The 21,839-nt window shown below is 48.6% G+C and overlaps 1 protein-coding gene across 7 annotated transcripts in view; it reads left to right on the top strand.

Annotated features, from left to right (window-relative positions):
• Positions 1-15,469: 15,469 nt before the first annotated feature.
• The window catches only part of ZDHHC18 (zinc finger DHHC-type palmitoyltransferase 18), a 28,499-nt gene continuing 22,129 nt past the window's right edge, over positions 15,470-21,839 (top strand). For all 7 annotated transcript variants that reach the window (XM_042244496.1, XM_042244495.1, XM_042244500.2 and 4 more), the window contains exons 1-2: positions 15,470-15,879; positions 20,112-20,272. In XM_042244496.1, the coding sequence (XP_042100430.1) occupies positions 15,563-15,879; positions 20,112-20,272 (478 nt within the window). In that variant the 5' untranslated portion in view covers positions 15,470-15,562. The remainder of the gene's footprint in view (positions 15,880-20,111; positions 20,273-21,839) is intronic.

The following is a 21,839-nucleotide window of genomic DNA, read 5'->3' as shown; positions in this document are numbered from 1 at the left end:
GGAGGGGCGCTAGGCGGATTGCCCTCATGGATGCACCTCATTGCCGCTTTTGGCGGGTAATCAGGACCGATTATTCCCCTACTGGAAGAGGTGACTCAGACTCCATAGTTTAGGGGGTGATTTCACTGCTTTGGCAGCCTCAGCTTAACCTTCACACTGGATCTCATCACCCCGGAAACAAATGATTTCAAGGACCAGAAACCCTTATAAATTGGAACCTCTCCTTCTCAACTAATGTCAAGGAATTAAATCACTCTGGTATTTTGCAAAGACCAATCTAGTTACAGTTGATCGTAGAGGAGATAACTGAGAACCCCAGCTAGGTGGACACACCTGGTGTGACCTGGGACAGACACCGTTTTCCCTCTGACCTTGGAGGGATATAGTTGCTGTTCTCTAAGGAACTAAGGAATGGGCTGATTTTATGGCCAGCAGCTGTCTTTTTACTATCCTATTAACAGTCTTTAATAGTCTGGGAGAGGGACATGAAGGGCCCAAGTCAGGAAGCTTCCTGTTTACCCTGAGGTCTAACAATGCTGCAGCTGGGTTGGGCTTCTACAATTTCAGAGAAAAGTCATTTCCTTCTGAGACCCAGCTAAAACAGAAACCAGACCCTTCATGTACCTAGAAGTAGATGCTTTTTTGTTCTTTAATGAAGGTGGGAGGAGAAGGGAGTGTTTGACATGTCTTTACCAGCCTCCCTGGAAAAAAAAAATCACTTTTCTTGACCCAGCCCTCTCACCTTCATCTAAAACATGTAGTGTGTGCAGGCTTAGGGGATTTGAAACTGATTCTTTGAGCAATTGTTTAGTAATGCCTATTTTGGGGGAATAAGACTGGCGTGCCTCTTGTCCTCAAATAGCTGTTTGATAGAGTTTCTAGCAGAAACACAGGACCATTAATCAAGGGAAAAACTGATAAATTCTGGGGAATGAAGAGACACTTAAAAACTTCTTGCTCTGTATTTCTCTACTTGAACTTATCTGTGATGAGGATGAATTTTACTTAGGAAAGAGTAAGTGTGATATAAGAATTGGTGGTGTTTTAATCACTCAGTCGTGTCTGACTGTTGCGACCCCATGGACTGTAGCCCGCCAGGCTCCTCTGTCCATGGGATTCTCCAAGCAAGAGTACTGGAGTGGGTAGCCATTCCCTTCTCCAGGGGATCTTCCTGACCCAGGGATCGAACCCACATCTCCTGCATTGCAGGCAGATTCTTTACTGCTGAGCCACCAGGGAAGACCCCACATTACAGAGTTAGTACACTGTAAATTCACACAAGATGGAAGTCCCTCCCAGCTTGAAATACTTGAAAAGACTTCACAAGGGATAGACTTTGAAAGTTAAGGCCAGAGAATGAGTATAAGAAACAGGAAACAGAACAGAATAAGGAGGGCTCAGTTTGAGTGGAACTTGAGGTGTGTCTTTGAGATCTAAGCCTTGAAAGCCACAAGCTCAGCTCCACTGCGTACTAGCTGTGTAAAGGTGAGCAAGGCACTGAATCTCTAGGCCTCTGTTTGCTCATCTGTAAAACGTGGATAACACGATCTACCTCATAGATATGAATAATGACATTGTTTGTCTCATAGGGTTGTTGTGCAAATGAAAAGGACTAACCAAGGAATAGCTGCATTTCGGACATGTTGAGTGTACAGTGCCATCAGCACATTCATATGCCAGGAAAGGTGGAACTGGAGACAAAGAGGGGGGCCAGGGAGCTATCCACACTGACAGGATAATTACAGCAGCCACGATATTGGATGGGATGTCTCTAAAATGGGGGTGATATCACTTACTGTACAGAGTAGTTATGAAGATTCAATGAGAAGCCTGATAAAGCACTAGCATAGCACCTAGGGCATAGGCGAACTTCATGAACGGTAGCTATTTTTATTGTCATTATCATCATCATCATCGTCATTGTTACTGAAAGACCAGGAACAAATAGTATCAGGTGGAAAAGAGAGTTTCAAGAAGAAAGAAATGGGGATTTCCCTGGAGGTCCAATTAAGACTTGTTTGATCACTGGTCAAGGAACTAAGATCCCACATGCGGTGCTGCATGGCCAGAAAAAGAAGAAAGAAATGGTTACCAGGCTCATACGCTGTTAGGGAAAGGATGAGAAAAGCTATTGAGTTTAGGTATTGGGATATTAATCAGGGTAGGCTAACTGCGGTAACAACTCCCCAAACTCAGTGGTTTAATAATAAAAGACTTTTCTTGCTCACATCATAGTCTAGTAGAGATTTGGGGAGGGATGCCTGCTCCACCAGGTCATTTGGGACCCAGGCTGCTTCCATTTCCTGACCCTGCCGTCCTTCAGATAGATGCTCAGAGTCCTCTGCTTGCAGAGAAGTTTTCAGGGTCCAGAGCTGGGAGAGCTGTACGTCACTTTCACTGTCATCCCATTGACTGGAACTCAGCCATATGGCCACATCTAACTCCCAAGGGAGGCTGGGAAGTAGAGCTGCCAGATAAAATATAGGATGCTCAGTTAAATTTCAGGTAAATGACATATATTTTTTCAGTATAATTATGTTCCAAATATTGTAGGAGACATGTAAGAAGTTCTTCATTGTTTATCTGAAATTCAAATTTAATTGGGTATACTGTATTTTTATTTGCTAAATTGGCAACCCTAGTGGGAAGTGAAGTCTGGCTATGAGTTTAGGACAAAGAGAACACAGATATTTGTGTGTCACAGTATGCCTCAGTCTGTGTTTCTGAACCAAATGCCTGTTTCTGCCCTTCCCATAGAAAGAACAGTTACCCTTCCCAAGGGAGATTCTCCCACATCCCATCTAGTTACCCTATTCAGCTCCAGATCGCTCAGCCATCTTCTAATATGGTTCCTTACGGTGATTATGAACTAAAAAACCAAGTTATCCCTGGGTAAAGATTCTTAAAAAGAGTGGATATATGTATATATATAACTGATTCAGTTTGCTGTACACCTGAAATTAATACTGTACTGTAAATCAACTATGTTGTTGTTATTTAGCCACTAAGTTTGGTTCAACTCTTTGCGAGCCCATGGACTACAGCCCACCAGGCTCCTCTGTCCATGGGATTTCTCAGACAAGAATACTACAGTTGGTTGCCAATTCCTTCTCCAAGGGATCTGCCCCAACCCAGGGATCAAACCCGCATCTGCTTGGCAGGCAGATTCTTTACCACTAAACTATCTGGGAAGCCCCAAATCAGCTATACTCCAAAAAAAAAAACACACCCATAAGAAAAAGTTTGGTGGCATTTTCTTGTGAATCCATGTGCTCCTTTGTTGGGAGTTTTTATCCATACCCTACAAGAAAATATGCAATGATAGAGCAAGAATAGGGTAACCTCAGTGTAAGCTCCTATTCAGAAAAGGAGAGAATGGAAGATGTAAAACTGTCACTTCCAAAGCAGTTCTGAATCTCTAATGGTCAGACTTGTCAAAGCTCTCTTCCCTGGGCCTGGGGAGAGTTCCTTGGTTAACCCTGACTTGCTCTCGGAAAGACTCTTTTGTCTGTTGTTCTCCACTGTTCTCACAGCTCCTGGCTTTTTTATCCTTCATGACCACACAGGAAATGGGCTTTGGGAAGTATGACCTCCTTGGTGAACGTTCAGCCACTTCTTGCTGGTACAAGCAATGGAGAGTCTAAAAGTTACTTTAAATCTTGGCTAGCCAAAAGCCTATGTATGTGTGTGGGGAGGAGGTAAGATATGCATAACATAAAGTTCATCGTTTTAACCATTTTTAAGTATAAAGTTCAGTGGCATTAACCATCACCACTTCAAGGTTCATCCATATTACAGAAGGTGTGAAAATTTCCTTTTTTATATAGAATGGATAAACAAGTTCCTACTGTATAGCACAGGGAACTATATTCATATCCTAGGATAAACCATAATGGAAATGAATATAAAAAAGAACATATAGGGAGTTCCCTGGTGGTCTAGTGGTTAGGATTCCAGGCTTTCATTGCCATGATCCAGGTTCAGTCGTTAGTCTGGGAACTGAGATCCTACAAGCTCTGCAGTGCTGCCGAAAAGAAAAAAAAATGTAAAGAATGTATGTATGTGTATAACTGAGTCACTTTGCTGTGCAGCAGAAATTAACTTTGAAAATCAATTATGCTTCAATAAAAAATAGATTTAAAAATACTTCCATTCTTTTTAAGGCTAAATGACATTCCATTGTAGGTATGTTATTATTGTTCAGTTGTTCAGTCATGTCTGACTCTTTGCAACCCCATGGACTACAGCACGCCAGGCTTCCCTGTCCTTTACCAACTCCCAGATTTCTCTCAAACTCATGTCCATTGAGTCAGTGATGCCATCTCACCATCTCATCCTCTGTCGTCCCCTTTTCCCCTGCCTTCAATCTTTCCTAGCATCAGGGTCTTTTCCAGTGAGTCAGTTCTTCGCATCAGGTGGCCAAAGTATTGAAGTTTCAGCTTCAGCATCAGTCGTTCCAATGAATATTGAGGACTGATTTCCTTTAGGATGGACTGGTTGGATCTCCTTGCAGTCCAAGGGACTCTCAAGAGTCTTCCCCAACACAGTTCAAAAGTGTCAGTTCTTCGGTGCTCAGTTTTCTTTATGGTCCAAATCTCACATCCATACATGACTACTGGAAAAACCATAGCTTTGACTAGATGGACCTTTGTTGGCAAAGTAATGTCTCTGCTTTTTAATATGTTCTCTAGGTTGGTCATAGCTTTTCTTCCAAGGAGCAAGCATCTTAATTTCATGGCTGCAGTCACCATCTGCAGTGATTTTGGAGCCCAAGAAAATAAAGTCTGTCACTGCTTCCATTGTTTCCCCCTCTATTTGCCGTGAAGTGATGGAAATGGATGCCATGATTTTAGTTTTTTGAATGTTGAGTTTTAAGCCAACTTTTTCACTCTCCTTTTTCACTTTCATCAAGAGTCTCTTTAGTTCCTCTTTACTTTCTGCCATAAGGGTGATGTCATTTGCATATCTGAGGTTATTGGTATTTCTCCCAGCAATCTTGACTCCAGCTTGTGCTTTATCCAGCCTGGCATTTCACATGATGTACTCTTCATGTAAGTTAAGCAAGCAGGGTGACAATATACAGCCTTGATGTACTCCTTTCCCAATTTGGAACCATGTCTGGTTCTAACTTGCTTCTTGACCTGCATACAGATTTCTCAGGAGGCAGGTCAGGTGGTCTGGTATTCCCATCTCTTGAAGAATTTTCCACAGTTTGTTGTGATCCACACAGTCAAAGGGTTTGGTGTAGTCAAGTAAGCAGAGGTAGATGTTTTTCTGGAACTCTCTTTTCTTTTTTGATGATCCAGTGGATGTTGGCAATTTGATCTCTGGTTCTTCTGACTTTTCTAAATCCAGCTTGAACATCTGGAATTTCACGGTTCAAGTACTGTTGAAGGCTGGCTTGCAGAATTTGAGCTAGCAGTGAGATGAGCTCCTGTCTAGTCAAAGCTATGGTTTTTCCAGTAGTCATGTATGGATGTGAGAGTCGCACTATAAAGAAAGCTGAGCGCCAAAGAATTGATGTTTTTGAACTGTGGTGTTGGAGAAGACTCTTGAGAGTCCCTTGGACAGCAAGGCGATCAAACCATTCAATCCTAAAGGAAATCAGTCCTCAATATTCTTGGAAGGACTGATGCTGAAGCTGAAACTCCAATACTTTGGCCACCTAATGCGAAGAACTGACTCACTGGAAAAGCCCCTGATGCTGGGCAAGATTGAAGGCAGTAGGAGAAGGGGACAACAGAGGATGAGATGGTTGGATGGCATCACCGACTCAGTGGACATGAGTTTGAGCAAGCTTCAGGAGTTGGTGAAGGAAAGGGAATCCTGGCATGCTGCAGTCCATGGGGTTGCAAAGAGTCGGACACACCTGAACTGAACTGAGATGAGTGCAATTGTGCAGTAGTTTGAACATTCTTTGGCATTGCCTTCTTTGGGATTGGAATGAAAACTGACCTTTTCTAGTCCCGTGGCCTCTGCTGAGTTTTCCAAATTTGCTGACATACTGAGTGCAGCACTTTCACAGCATCATCTTTTAGGATTTGAAAGAGCTCAATTGGAATTCCATCACCTCCACTAGCTTTGTTCATAGTGATGCTTCCTAAGGCCCACTTGACCTAGAGCCAGGATGTCTGGCTCTAGGTGAATGATCACACCATCGTGGTTATCTGGGTCATGTTCCCTTGGTATCTCTAATTTTCTTGAAGAGATCTCTAGTTTTTCCCATTCTATTGTTTTCCTCTATTTCTTTGCATTGTTCACTTAGGAAGGCTTTCTTACCTCTTTTTGCTATTCTTTGGAACTGTGCATTCATATGGGTGTATGTTTCCTTCTCAGAGTGCTGCTGCTGCTGCTAAGTCATGTCATTCGTGTCCGACTCTGTGCAGCCCCATAGACAGCAGCCCACTAGGCTCCCCCGTCCCTGGGATTCTCCAGGCAAGAACACTGGAGTGGGTTGCCATTTCCTTCTCCAATGCATGAAAGTGAAAAGTGAAACTGAAGTTGCTCAGTTGTGTCCGACTCTTAGCGGCCTCATGGGCTATAGCCTACCAGGCTCCTCCGTCCATGGTATTCTCCAGGCAAAAGTACTGGTGAAAGGGCAAAAAGATATAACAATGAAATGTTATTGTATTTATTCCATGTATTGTCTTCTATGTATTGTGTCTATTTGTGTGTTGATGGATATACTTGGATAGCGCCACCTTTTGGCTATTTCAAATAATGCTGCTAGTGAACATTGAAAAGTGGTTTAAGAATTTGTCACTCAGTCTTGCCCGACTCTTTGCGACCCCATGGACTGCAGCCCACCAGGCTCCACTGTCCATGAGATTTTCCAGGCAAGGATACTGGAGTGGGTTGACGTTTCCTTCTCCAGGGGATCTTTCCAACCCAGGGTTCAAACCGGGGTCTGCTACACTGCAGGCAGATTCTTTTCTGACTGAACTACAGGGGAAGCCAATTGAAAAGTAAAAGTGAAAGTCGCTCAGTCCTGTTCAGTTCTTTGCAACCCCATGGACTATACAGTCCATGGAATTCTCCAGGCCAGAATATTGGAGTTTGGAGCTTTCCCTTCTCTAGGGGATCATCCCAGTCCAGGGATCCATCCCAAGTCTCCCACATTGCAAGTGGATTCTGTACCAGCTGAGCCACCAGGGAAGCCCAGGAGTACTGGAGTGGGTAGCCTACTGCTTCTCCAGTGGATCTTCCTGACTCAGGAATTGATCCAGGATCTCCTGCATTGCAGGCAAATTCTTCACCAGCTGAACAATCAGGGAAGGCATATGAACATTACAGTTGCCTGTTTCCAATTCTTTGCGGTGTATACTGAGAAGTATATAGTACTGGATCATATGTTCATCCTTTGCTGCTGTTGTTGTTGTTTTAGGAACTGCTAGGCTGTTTCTCGGAGAAGGCAATGGCACCCCACTCCAGTACTCTTGCCTGGAAAATCCCATGGACGGAGGAGCCTGGTAGGCTTCAGTCCATGGAGTCGCTAAGAGTCAGACACGACTGAGCGACTTCACTTTTACTTTTCACTTTCATGCGTTGGAGAAGGAAATGGCAACCCACGCCAGTGTTCTTGCCTGGAGAATCCCAGGGACAGCAGAGCCTGGTGGGCTGCTGTCTACGGGGTCGCACAGAGTCGGACACGACTGAAGCAACTTAGCAGCAGCAGCAGCAGCAGCAGCATGCTGTTTTTCACAGCAGTTGCACCATTTTGTATTCCCAGTAGCAATGCACAAGGATCCAGATTTCTCCACATCCTCACCAACACTTATTTTCCTTTTTCGTCCCTTCTTCTATTTTTTTTTTTAAATACTAGCCATCCTAGTGGGTATGAAGTGGTATCTCACTGTGGTTTTGATTTGCATTTCCCTCATAACTAGTGATGTTGAGCATCTTTTATGTGCTTATTGACCATCTGTATACTTTTGGGAAAGTGTCTGTTCAGACCCTTTGCCCGTTTTTTATAATTTCAGTTATTTACTTTTGGCAGTCCTAGGTCTTCGTTGCTCTGCAGGCTGCTCTCGAGTTGCGGTGAGCAGGGCTGCTCTCTGGCCGCAGCCTGCAGGCTTCTCACTGCGGTGGCTGCTCTTGCTGCTGAGCACAGCCTCTAGTGCACGGGCATCTGTAGCTATGGCTCCTGGGCTGTAGAGCCCAGGCTCAGTGTGGGTGGTACACAGCCTTAGCTGCTCCATGGCGCATGGGATCTTCCTGGATCAGGGATCGAACCCATGTCTCCTGCGTTGGCATGCGGATTCCTTACCGCTGAGTCGCCAAGGAAGCCCTGCTCATTTTTAAATTGGGTTGTTTCTTTGTTGTTGAATTGTTGAAGTTCTTTATATATTTCGGATGTTAATCAGATATGTGGTTAACAGATATTTTTTCCCATTTCATGTGTTGCCTTTTCACTCTATTGATAGTGCCCTTCAGTGCACAAACTTTTTAGTTTTGCTGAAGTCCAATGCATCTGTTTTTCTCTTATTGCCTATGCTTTTGTTATCATATGCAGAAAAGTCATCACCAAATCCAGTATCATGAAGATTTTGCCTTATGTTTTCTTCTAAGAGTTTTATAGTTTTAGCTTTTATGTTTAGGTCTTTTATCCATTTGGGGTCCAATTTTGTATGTGGAATAAGGCAAAGTTCTTACTTTCTTATACATGTGAATATCCAGTTTTCCCAGCACTATTTATTGAAAAGACTGTGCTTTCCCCATTGAAAGGTCTTGGAATCCTTATTAAAATCATTTGACTATATATGCAAGGGTTCCTAAGCTGTCTATTCTACTCCGTTCTTCTATATGCCTCTCTTTATGCTGGTACCACACTGTTTTGATTACTGTAGCTTTGTAGTAAGTTTTGAAATCAGGAAGTGTGAGACCTCCAACTTTACTCTTCTTGTTCAAAATTGTTTTGGCTATTCAGGGTCCTTTGAGATCTCCTGTTATATTTATGTTGTCAAAGTTTTTTTGTTGTTATTTTTCAATTTAGGCTCATGGTTTCTTTGACAATACCATTACCTCAAAATATTTTTGGTGTGTAAGTCAGAATTCTCCAGAGGAAACATAACCAATAGGATTGTGTGTATATGTGTGTATCTATACCTATCTATCTATCCATCTGTCTATAGAGAGATTTTAATGAATTGGCTCATATGATTGTGGAAGCTGGCAAGTCCACAGTCTGCTGGGTAGGCCAGCAGCTGGAGACCCAGTAGAACAATTGACGTAATTCAAGTCTGAAGGCACTCTACTGGCAGAATTCCTTCTTTCTCAGAGAAAGTCAGTCTTTTTTCTGTGAAGGCCTTCAGCTGATTAGATGAGACCCAGTTAATTTATGGAGGATAATCTGCTTTACTCAAGTCTTCTGACTTAAATGTTACTCTCACCTGAAAAGTACCTTCACAGAAATGTCCAGTATATTTGACCAAATATATGTATACTGTGGCCTAGCCAAGTTGACACAAAATTAGCACAATAGATTTCTGCTCTATTTGCTTCTAGTCAGATCCATGTGACACAACCACTCTCCTTTTCTAGATAGAATTTTCAAGCTGACATATTTATCTCCTCCATAGCCCCTTGCCTCACTTCCAATGTAATGATGGCTACATTGAGGTCATCTGAAATAATAAGTGGGAAGGCCACAGTCTTCATCTGATATTTGCCTTAGAGATGACCACATCTTTCAACTCATGTTGTCTGAGAACTTTTTCAATCTTATACAATTTCTAGTCCAGAAACAGTCACTTTTAGTGACCCTGAGAGGCCCATCGTTTTTGGACTTCCTCTGCTTGAAAAATCAGCTAATCCTCACTTAAATTCACCTCTTTCTTCCAATACTTTATGAAGGTACCTGTGCTAGTTATTAAGTTATTGTTTTAGCTCCAAATCCACCCTTCTACTTTCTGCTATGAGATACTGGAGCTGGGACTTTGCAAATCACATTGCTATTGTCAGCGGGCTCTATGTTTGACTCTGCCAATAAAGGCCACTAGAGGGAGATAGTGAGGTCAGAGGAGGAGGAAAAGACTGCTGTCTTCAGTTTGCTTCCTGTTCCTGTGAGATCATCCTAACTGTGCTCCTTCACCCCAGCAGCAGCAGTGTCGTCCTTTAGCAGCAGCTGAATCCACTTGCAGTTTTTTCCAAAAATTGCAGACCCCGCTTCATGGCGTACCAATCAGAGACACCAGCACCATCTGTGTAGCACCTCTTTCTCAGAAGTGTTGGTCTCTCCTCTACCAACACTAGACTTAGAGGTCTGAGTTTCAACTCTGAAGGACCCCTCTTCTAAGTTTCCAAGTTTTAGTAATTCCAAACTCTTCCTTCTGTTCTCCTAGTCCTAGCAGTTTAGATGCCTCTTACTGTTGCTGCCTCCATAGAATCTGTTTTCTTTTCACCGTTTCAGATAACTAATAACAATGTTATACCTAGAATGGCTAACCATTCTGTTTATTACATTTTCTCCAGTGACTTGTGTGGTTTCTTTCTCATTGGGAGGACCCTGAGGGGTACAGAAATTGGCGCTAGGAGGGGTCCCAGGGAATCGACTCAAAAGATGGGATTAGGGAACTGTTTTGGTTGTGTCTTTGGGTTTGAATGTGTTGAGCTTCTTGCCAGTGAGAAATGTGATGCTGCTAATTCATGGCATGCTGTGGCAACATGACTAATCAAATTATCCCCTGTGGTGATTTGTGATGAGTGCTGACCAAAGCTAGTGCCTTGGGGCCCAAGTGGTTGTTGCACTTGACTTATGGCAGTGAGGATGGCTACAGGGACTGTAGTGGTGATGGCCACAGAAGGAATTCTGAGAGCATCAGAGTCCTTGCGGAAAGAAAGTGACAAGCTGGGGCCTTTAAACTCTCAGCTCAAATCATGGTCAGAGAGTCACAGAGCTTCCATGATAGCCCATGAAAGATCTCTTATTTCTTATAGTCACCAGACTTATTTGCTACAAGTAGAACGAAAATATAGTGCATGTTGTTGAATGTGATCAGTTGAATTCAGTCTTACTAAGCCTTTCCTGTGACTGAGAAGGAATGGGACCTTGAAACTTGGAATGGACACATCTGGCTTGATATTCTCCTAGGTTCTCAGAGTCTCCTTCATTCCACAAGCAGATGGGACGAAGAGCAGCGATCAGCACTTGCGAGTTTTATGAGACAGCCTATCACTTCTGGCTTTCCTGGTGATTCAGTGGTAAAGAATCTGCCTGTCAATGCAGGAGACACAGGTTCGATCCCTGGGTTGGGAAGGTCTGCTAGAGAAGGAAATGGCAACCCACTCCAGTGTTCTCATCTGGGAAATCCCATGGACAGAGGAGCCTGGTGAGTTACAATCCAGTGATCGCAAAAGAGTCAGACACGACTGAGCGACTAAACAACAAATGCCACTTCCGCTCACATCCCACTAGCCAGGAGCCAGGGTCTCTCTGTAGCAGAGGCTGGGAGCTGTGGGCCTTGATGAGAATGGGCAGTTTATACCACACTAAATGGGCCACTGGGATCCACTGGAGACAGAATTCTTGGGGGAGTGACGTAGAAGCCAAGCTGCAAAAAGCTAAGAAATGATTAAGTGACAAGGAAGTAGTAGCTATTCTTACTAAAGAAGTAATAGCTACTCTTATTTAATAAGAGTAACTAATGCTCAAAATTCTCCAAGCCAGGGTTCAGCAATACGTGAACCGTGAACTTCCAGATGTTCAAGCTGGTTTTAGAAAAGGCAGAGGAACCAGAGATCAAATTGCCAACATCTGCTGGATCATGGGAAAAGGAAGAGAGTTCCAGAAAAACATCTATTTCTGCTTTATTGACTATGCCAAAGCCTTTGACTGTGTGGATCACAATAAGCTGTGGAAAAGTCTGAAAGAGATGCGAATACCAGACCACCTGACCTGCCTCTTGAGAAACCTGTATGCAGGCCAGGAAGCAACAGTTAGAACTGGACATGGAACAACAGACTGGTTCCAAATAGGAAAAAGAGTACATCAAGGCTGTATATTGTCACCCTGCTTATTTAAGTTATATGCAGAGTACATCATGAGAAACGCTGGGCTCGAAGAAGCACGAGCTGGAATCAAGATTGCCAGGAGAAATATCAATAACCTCAGATACGCAGGTGACACCACTCTTTTGGCAGAAAGTGAAGAGGAACTAAAAGCCTCTTGATGAAAGTGAAAGAGGAGAGTGAAAAACTTAGCTTAAAGCTCAAATTCAGAAAACTAAGATCATGGCATCTGGTCTCATCACTTCATGGGAAATAGATGGGGAAACAGTGAAAACAGTGTCAGACTTTATTTTGGGGGGCTCCAAAATCACTGCAGATGGTGACTGCAGCCATGAAATTAAAAGATGCTTACTCCTTGAAAGGAAAGTTATGACCAACCTAGACAGCATATTCAAAAGCAGAGACATTGCTTTGCCAACAAAGGTCCGTCTAGTCAAGGCTATGGTTTTTCCAGTGGTCATGTATGGATGTGAGAGTTGGACTGTGAAGAAGGCTGAGCACCGAAGAATTGATGCTTTTGAACTGTGGTGTTGGAGAAGACTCTTGAGAGTCCCTTGGACTGCAAGGAGATCCAACCAGTCCATTCTGAAGGAGATCAGCCCTGGGTGTTCATTGGAAGGACTGATGCTAAAGCTGAAACTCCAATACTTTGGCCACCTCATGCAAAGAGTTGGCTCATTGGAAAAGACTCTGATTCTGGGAGGGATTGTGGGCAGGAGGAGAAGGGGACAACAGAGGATGAGATGGCTGGATGGCATCACCGACTCGATGCACATGAGTTTAAGTGAACTCCGGGAGTTGGTGATGGACAGGGAGGCCTGGCGTGCTATGATTCATGGGGTCACAAAGAGTTGGACACGACTGAGCGACTGAACTGAACTGAACTGAGTGAGAGACAAGAATGGCAGAAAGCAAAGAGGAACTGAAGAGCCTCTTGATGAGGGTGAAAGAGGAGAGTCAAAATGCTGGCTTAAAACTCAACATTCAAAAGACTAAGATCATGGTGTCTGGTCCCATCACTTCATAGCAAATTTTATTTTCTCGGGCTCCACAATCACTGGGGACAGTGACTGCAGCCATGAAATTAAAAGAAGAAAGCTATGACAAACTTGCTCCCTGGAAGAAAAACTATGACAAACCTAGATATAATGTTAAAAAGCAGAAACATCACCTTGCTGACAAAGGTCCATATAGTCAAAGCTACAGTTTTTCCACTAGTCATGTACGGATGTGAGAGCTGGATCATAAAGAAAGCTGAGCACCAAAGAATTGATGCTTTGGAACTGTGGTGCTGGAGAAGACTCTTGAGAGTCCCTTGGAGTGCAAGATCAAACCAGTCAATCCTAAATGAAATCAATCTTCAATTCATTGGAAAGACTGATGCTGAAGTGGACGCTCCAATACTTTGGCCACCTGATATGAAGAGCCAACTCATTGAGAAGACCCTGATGTTGGGAAAGACTGAGGGCAAGAGGGAAAGGGGGCTACTGAGGATGAGCTGGTTGGATGGCATCACCAACTCAGAGGTCACGGGTTTGAGAAAACTGGCAGATAGTGAAGGACAGGGAAGCCTGGCATGCTGTAGTCCATGGAGTAGCAAAGATTCGGACATGATTGAACTACTGAAAAACAACAAATGAGAGGGAAAAAGATAAATCTGAAGCTATTAAGGAGGTAGCCAAACATAGAAAGTTGTTTCTGTGGTTGGTTTTTTAGTTTAGTTTTGCTTTTTAATTGATTGAGGAGAACTGAGCATGAGTTGTAGTCTCAATGAACAGGAAGAGAGATAGGACATCCATGGAGGGTTGGCCATGGACAGAATGAGGCCTGCATCTTTAAGATGAGAGAAAAGGATAGAAACAAGCAGAGAAATGTGAAGTAGACAGGAGGGGAGCTGACAATCAAACAGGATTGTTTTGGTTTCTATAAAGTGACAAAGAGCCAGAATTAGGGTTGCAAGAAGATCCAGTTGAGGTGGGACAGGAATCTGTCCTTGAACCTGTGAGTCGAGCTTTGTAACTTTGTTCCACAGCCAAGGAGCAAGAGGGGAGGCTCATCAAATCCAGAATCTGTGGCACCAAGGACATGGTTCAGTGGCTTTTGGCATGTGTAACAATTAAGGGTCCTTAAGGTCACAGTTGCTGTATTTACCCCTGTGCATCCTGGATTCTGACTTCCTTTCTCTTATCCTAGTCTCCAGTTGTCTCTTTTTCCTATACTTTTCCTTAAGCTTTCCAGTAATCCCAGTGTGGTGGACAGACCCTAAGGTGAGCCTCAGTGATTGCCCCCTGGTATTCACACTTTTGTGTAATTCTCTCAACTTTAAGTGGGACCTGTGACTTGCTTCTCACCTATAGAACATGGTGAAGGTGTCAGGCTGTCACTTCGGTTACATATATAAGCTATGTTATATAAAACTCTGAGTTAGCAGCCTGGAGCTAGAGACTCTCCTTGTGAGCCTGGGGAAGTAAGCAGCTGTGTTGGAGAGGTCCACGAGGCAAGGAACTGGGATGACCTCAAGCCACTGACTGCAGATGGCCTCCGGAACCCCAGAGAGGCCTCCAGGTGGCAGCCAGACCCTCAGTCAGACAATCATAAGAAATAAGTTCTGCCCACAAAGTCTGAGTGGGTTTGCAGGTGTTTTCTTCCCCAGTTGAGTTTCCAGACGAGCATGCAGCCTTGCTGACACCTTGTCTGCAGTCTTCTGAGATTAAGCAAGAGACTCAGCTAAGCTGTCCTGGGCCGCTGACCTGGAACTTGTGAGATAAAAGATGTGTTGTTTTAAGCCACTACATGTGTGGTAATTTGTTACACAGCAATAGAAAAGGAATACACCCTGAACTCTTGAAAAACACTGGGGCCCTGTGGCATCCATCCCCCATTAGGAGATAGGAAATCTGGGTCTGGGTCCAGATTGCAGAGCTGGGTGAAGCGGGCAGAGAAGATGTGCCGCACAGACTCCTTGGGCACTTTGAAGTTCACGACAGTAATTAACAGGTCGCTGGCCTTCCAAGCAGATTATGTCCCAAGCCCATCCCTGCCGGCCCCGGAGATGCCTGTCCAGTAAGTCTTCAGAGATGGGTGGTGAAGCCTGGCCCTGGAAATCCAGATTGCCAGAAGTAGATCACCTCTCAAATCTCGGGGCTTGGCACGGTGCCCGGCACCCAGGGGACGCCCGGCACCCAGGGGACGCCCAACAAATGGTCTGACTGCAAAAGAGCAGAAAGCGTCCTGGAGCGTGCCTCCGCGGCCGCGTGCTCGTGAGGCAGCGATCGGGGCGGCGGGGGATGGGGTCGGGGCCCCGAGGCGGGTCAGGACCGGGCCGCCGCGCGGCCGCAGCGCCATCCCGGGCCCGGGCGGAGGGGGCGCTGCGGCGGGAGGCCGCGCGGGGCGGGGCGGGGCGGGCCGGCCGTGAGGCCGCCCCCTGCGAGCGAGCGCCGCGCGCGCCGCCGCCGCCGCTGCCGCCGCCAGCGCTACCACCTCCTCCGCTCGGCCCCGGTCCCCGTGCGGCCCGGCCGGCCCGCGGGGCGCGGAGCCGAGGTCCGCGGCCGGCCGCATGAAGGACTGCGAGTACCAGCAGATCAGCCCCGGGGCCGCCCCGCCGCCCGCCTCCCCCGGGGCGCGCCGCCCCGGCCCCGCCGCGCCCCCCGGCCCGGGCCCCGGGCCCCCGCCGCCCGCCGCCGCGCCGCGCTGGAGCAGCAGCGGCAGCGGCAGCGGGAGCCTCGGCCGCCGCCCGCGGCGCAAGTGGGAGGTGTTCCCGGGCCGCAACCGCTTCTACTGCGGCGGCCGCCTCATGCTGGCCGGCCACGGCGGCGTCTTCGCACTCACGCTGCTGCTCATCCTCACCACCACCGTCCTCTTCTTCGTCTTCGAGTGAGTTCCGCGGCGCCCCCCGACCCTCCCTGTCCCCGCCCCGCTAGGCGCCCCGTCCCCTCCGGTCCCGGTTGCACTCCGCCGCTCACCTTTCCTTCCCCAGGTCTTGATGGACACTCCAGCTCCTCTGGTCGCCTGCCGGGCACCCCGTCTCCTCTTCCACCTCCCCGACTCTCCACCCTCTGCAGCACCTGCCAGGCACCCTCCTTTCCCAGCCCCTCCTTGGCCGGCATCTTCCCTGTGCCTCTCAGAGTCTGCCCTCAGGCCTCTCCGGTCTCCTTGCTTATCCCCCATCTGTCCTTCCTGGTCCCCCCCAACCCTCCCAGACTCGGCATCTCCCCCTTGCCCATGTGGATCATCACCTAAGCTGGTCCCCTCCGTCCCTGCTAGCCGCCTCATCCCTGCCCCTCCCTTAGTACCCCCTCCTTCCCTGGCACTCTGCCTTTGCCAGCTTCTGGCCAGGAACACCGCCCTCCCCGTGTCTCCCCAGGACGCCCATCCTTTCTGCCTTCTCATAAGCTGCCCCAGGCCTCTGCAGCTCCTATCCTAGCCTCTGGACTGTCTCTTGGCACCAGCTTCTTTCCGACCCCTCCAGGCATCTTATCTCTGTATCCATTCCAGACGACTTCTGAATGTCTTCCTTGGCCTCTGGCTATATACTCTCACATCCAGCTTCCCCAGCCGTCTTCCCTATTCCCTCCAGGGTCCCCTGATCATCTCTCTACTCTCAGACCCGATCCCCTCACTTTCCCCTCAGTGGTTCTCACCCTAGACCCTCACCTTTGGGCCTCTCAGACTGCCCCTTTCCCCTTCAGCACCTTCCTCATTTTCTCCAAAGCTTTCTGCTCTTCCCTCTCCTCCTGTGGTCCCTCCCCCCAGACATCTCCCAGGCCCCTGCCCCCACCTCCTGACTTCCTGGCTTTCTTTCTCTTCCTAACACTCCAGAGCACCTTCTGGCTGGTTCCATGGCAGGAACAGCTGTAGCGCCTTGTTATTTTTCACAAGTCCGAAGTATTTCTGTGTGACAGGTCATATTTGTCTCCGTGGCCGTTTGACCTCTTCATGTCCCCAGTGACCCAGGACTGGCCCACACAGATTCTCCGTTTTAGGGATGGAGGAAGGGACGCGTGTCCCTTTACCAGGTCACATCTTTGTATCAGAAGCTTTCCACTGCACCCTTGATCTCCAGCTCGAGCCACCTGCTCCCTGATTTCCTTGCATGCGCACACGCTCGCGCTGCCTGAGTCCCGCCTCTCCGTCTTCTGCTGCCCATCCTTCTTTGTGGTCTTCCTCAGTTACCCAGGTGGTCGGGAACACCATCTCTGCAGCCCGCAGAGCGGGTTCAGATCTCAGCTCTACCAGGCATTAAGTGAGTGACTTCAGGGCGTCACTTTGCTTCTCAGACCCCAGTTTCCGTATCTATAAATCGGGATTTATGACATTATCCACCCCCTCAGGGTGTCATGAGATGACATGAATCTAGGCCTGTAAGCTTTTAGCTGGTAATAGGCGTTTAGAGCTGGCTGCTGCTATTACTTGTCATCACCAGAAAACCCTTCCCAAGGGCCAAGGTCAGGCTGCCACAAAGACAGGGGCCCCCAGGTACCCTTTCCAGATCCCAGGTCCTGTTTCTGCAACCTTGGGCTTCCCCTTGAAGCAAGGTGAGGACTTTCTACAAATTAGCTTCTCCCTTTCAGCTTGCCTTTCTGACTCAGGGTGGATTAAAAAGTTCTGGAATAATGAGCAAGCAGAAGCTCTGGGGAAGCTCCCCCAGTCCCCAGCACGGCCCCTGGGCTGAGTTTCAGATCCACCTCCTTGGGCCGGCCCATGTGGGTCTTTTGAAAGTGCCTTTTCCAGCCTCCCTCGGGCTCTACCAGGCCCTCCCAGCCAGGGCCCTAGCTGAGGCAGGAGGAAGTGGTGCTTGCTCAGGCTGGGCCCTGTGACCCTGTAGTGTGGGATCTGGTCCGTTCAGAAGCAGGACTTCCTCTGGGCTGAGGGAATATCTTCATGGATGCCAGGCTTGTCCCCAGAGAGGGAGGGGCAGCGAGGACTTCTGGGTTCCAGGAGGGCTGGTAGAGCATCTCCTCTTTGTCTCTGCTCCTCCTCACCTGGGCTGGTGGCGTTGGCAAGAAGGTTTGGGTTCGGGCCCGGAGCTCACTGGGCTTGGACTGGGGTAGATCTGAATATCCTGTGGCTCTCTAGATAAGAGCTGGAGCCCTGGTGATGGCTTCCTCCCTGTCTCTGTCTCCTCCCACTGTCCCCTGTGCCCTCCCTCCCAGGCACGGTGCTGTCCCCTGTGCCCTCCCTCCCAGGCACGGTGGCCTCCGTGTATGCTTCGACCTCAGGGCCTTTGCGTGGTTTGGGATATTCTTCCTTTAGAGAGCCACCTGGCTCCCTCCCACACTTTCTCCTGTCCTTCCCTGACCATCCCTATAATAGAGGCAGCTGCACCCCAGCCTCCTGTCACCTCTGCCCTGACTTATTCTCCAAAAACTTACCTCCATATGACATACGGTACTTATGCTTTTTGTTAGCTTCTTGCCTCTATGAGAATAGGAATTTATTCTCACTGTTGTACCCACAGTGCCAAGAACAGGGCTTGGTATGTAGTAGGCACTCAATACAGTAACTGTTTTACAGTACAATAGAAAATGCATGTATTTGTGTTTTTTTTTAAATTATTATTTTTACTTTATTTACATGTATTTGTTGAATGAAGTGGACAGAGCGTTTGCTGGGAGCCTGGCCGGGTGACTTGGGATCTGCCCATGGGCTTTGGGGTCCTCCCTCAGTAAAACCAGGCGGCCAGGACTTGCTGTCTCTAAGGGCTCTTCGAGTCTCAGACTTCAGGTCTTCTCCGTCTCCCAAGAAGTCTAGTTGTACATGAACTTTTTTGAGTTGTCACGTGGGTGACACGGAGGGCCCAGCTCTGTTTGAGGCTCAGGCCCGGGGACCACTGATGTGTTAGAGCAGCACGTGGCCCCCTGGGAGCCCTTGGTTTTGGCAGTCTCTGCTCCTCAAGGGAAGGGCCTCTCTGGAGGCCAGATCCTCCAACAGCAGAGGCTCCAGAAACAGTGTGCAGATAACCCACAGGTTTGTTCCTGCTGCTTCGCCGGCTCCTGGAACCTGGGCTGACTCAGGACTCCCAGCGGCCAGTCATCCCCAGATAGTAGTTTCCCACCCCACCAGGGGCCACTCTGGCTCTGGGAGGGAAGGCCACACAGGACGGTGGTTGATATTATGGGTGGGCCTTAGCATTAGACCCGTGCGCGGGCTGCTGGGTCACTGGGGCCAGGGGGCCTGATGGAACCGAGCAGGGATGCCAGTCTCTGGGTGACAGTGGCAGTGGCCGGACCAGGCTCTTCTCTCAGCCCCCCTCTACCTGGCGGGCCCGACTCATTCAGGTTCTGGCTCAGGCTGTCTCCTCCAGCCAGTCTTTCCTAACTGTCCCGCTGCTTCTCTCTTCCCCATTATACAAGCAACGCCCTGTGTGGCAATTCTTTGTTTACGTATCTGTTTTCCCCACTAGACTAAGCCTCATTGAAGGAGCAGGGGGACTCTTGTCTTCCTCACAAGCAGCCCTTCTCCCTGCTGCTTGTTAAAGTATTGCCTTTAAGACTGGAATTGTTGTGTTAGTCACTCAGCTGTGTCTAACTCTTTGCGACCCCGTGGACTGTAGCCCACCAGGCTTCTCAGTCCATGGGATTTCCCAGGCAAGAACACTGGAGTGGGTTGCCATTTCCTTCTCCAGGGGGTCTTCCCGACCCAGGAATTGAACTCCCGTCTCCTGCATTGAAGGTGGATTCTTTACCGCCTGAGCCTCAGTAAACACATGTGGAGTGACCGAATAAATGAGTGAACATCCGTAATGGATGAGTCATCCCAAGTGACAGTCCAGTTTATTGGTGGCGGCTGCCTGAGCTCTGTGTGTAGAAGGATTCGGAGGTTGCAGCCAAGTGCAGGGGTTGAGTGCCAGGACCTATTGGTCACGTCTGCCAGGTGCTCAGGGAGAAAGTGCGAGGACCAATTAGTGATGTCTGCTCTAGGCACGGAATGGCAGGGCAGCAGGACGTGAAGGCGTGTGGCCGCACTCACCCAGGGGCTGCACCTCTGCATCCGTCCAGGACTATGGTGGTGTTTGCTGGGATGACAGCGCCTGCCTGGAGCTGCAACCTGTGCCCCAGGCAGCCCCCGGGTTATCTGCTCACATCTCTCTCCCTCTCTTTTTCCAGCTGTCCCTTTTTGGCCCGCCACCTGACCCTCGCCATCCCCATCATTGCTGCCATCCTGTTTTTCTTCGTCATGAGCTGCCTGCTGCAGACAAGTTTCACCGACCCCGGAATCCTGCCCCGGGCCACGGTCTGTGAGGCAGCTGCCCTGGAGAAACAGATCGGTGAGGCTCCTGCTCCAGCTGTGGCTGTGTCTGCAAACTGCGCCTTCCTTGATTTGAGAGGAGGCCTGATTTTCTCTTCCCACAGTGTGCTAGGCACTGGGGGTCCGGGGGCAAGCAGGGCCAGCTGGAGCTGATGCTAGAGTGCAAGCCGCAGAGGATAAGCAAGTGAGCGGATAACCAAGAAATAGTTGCATGGGAGGGCGGGTGTTGACAGCCGGACAGTCCTGACTACTTACAGGAGGCCGGGCTCTGTGTTCACCTCTTTATATGCATGATCTTATTTAATCCCACAGTAATCCCGTGAGACAGGTACTGTTGTTATTCTCCTTTTACTGATTGATTACCTTGGGTCTTTTGGAAGTTAAGTAAATGGTCACAAGTCACACAGTAAGTGGAAGAGCCCGAATAGGACCCTAGGCACTCTAACCAGAACCCCTGCTCTTAAAAATTCATACACACTTATTCATTCAGTCATCAAACATTTACTGAGCCCCTACTACGTGCCAGGCACCTTTTCTAGATACAGTAGCAAACAAATCCAATGATAATCCCTGTCTTCTTGGAGCTGACATTCCAGTGGGAGGAGAAAGACAGTTAACAAATATCTAGGCTGCGACGCAGAGAAGGAAGCTTGGGGAGGCAGGGTGAGAGCTGGGGGAGGGTGTACAATTATAAACAGGGGGGCGGAAGGCCTTGTGAAGGAGCTGATACCCGAGCAAAGACACAAGCACCCGCAGAGATGAGGGGTTGAGCCGCCGCCGCTGTCTGGGGAGAGCTCGCTGGGGTGGGGAGTGGGCTGGTCTAGATGAGATGGTCAGCGCGGCCCTCAGGAGGAGGTGGCACTTGAGATGAGCAGTCACGTGTGGCCTGGACACAGTAAAAGCAAAAGCTGGGAGCGGTGAGCAGACTGGTATGTTTGAGGGATGGCAGGAAGGCCAGCATGGCCACAGAGGACCTGTGCCAGCAGCACCCAGGTGGCCCTTGGCCTCCCGGAGCTGCTGCACAGGTTGCCCCCCAGGTGGCCGGGCACCGCTGCAGCCAGGGCCTTAATCTCAGCCTGCTCCACCCTGGCTGCTTCCTGCCGAGCAGTGATGTGGATGGTTGCACACCTCGGGGGTTTCCGGTCCGTGGCTGGCTCCTTCCGCTAACAGGGTGACTCTCAGACAGACTTTGAATAAACGCCCAGCGGCCCCTGGAGAGCTCTGGCAACCCCGAGAGGGGCAGAGCCCTGCGGCATCTGTCCTGGAAGCCGGTCCACTGAAGCTCTGGAGCGGCTCAGGGGGCATGCTCGCCCACGCCTATCTGTTCTTTGTCCCCTTCCACTGCCCTGGCCTGTCCTCAGCCACACCCTCGGTTGCCTTTTTCCTTGGCCTGCATCCAGCTTCCTTCCTTCCTTCTTGCACCTCTGGGCCGCTTACCACTCAGCCTCCTGGTGTCCGCCGTTCCATTGTCCCAGGTCTGACCCGGCAGCTGGTCGCGGGCAGCCCTGTTTCTCCTCCCTCCAGGTTGGGGCTAATGAGGCCGGATTAATGTCTCACTCAGCCTGGGCCACAGAGGCCTGGCTGCC

Source organism: Ovis aries, chromosome 2 (assembly GCF_016772045.2).
Source record: "Ovis aries strain OAR_USU_Benz2616 breed Rambouillet chromosome 2, ARS-UI_Ramb_v3.0, whole genome shotgun sequence".
NCBI classification, from domain to species: Eukaryota; Metazoa; Chordata; class Mammalia; order Artiodactyla; family Bovidae; genus Ovis; species Ovis aries.
This window is presented reverse-complemented; position numbering and strand designations above follow the sequence as displayed.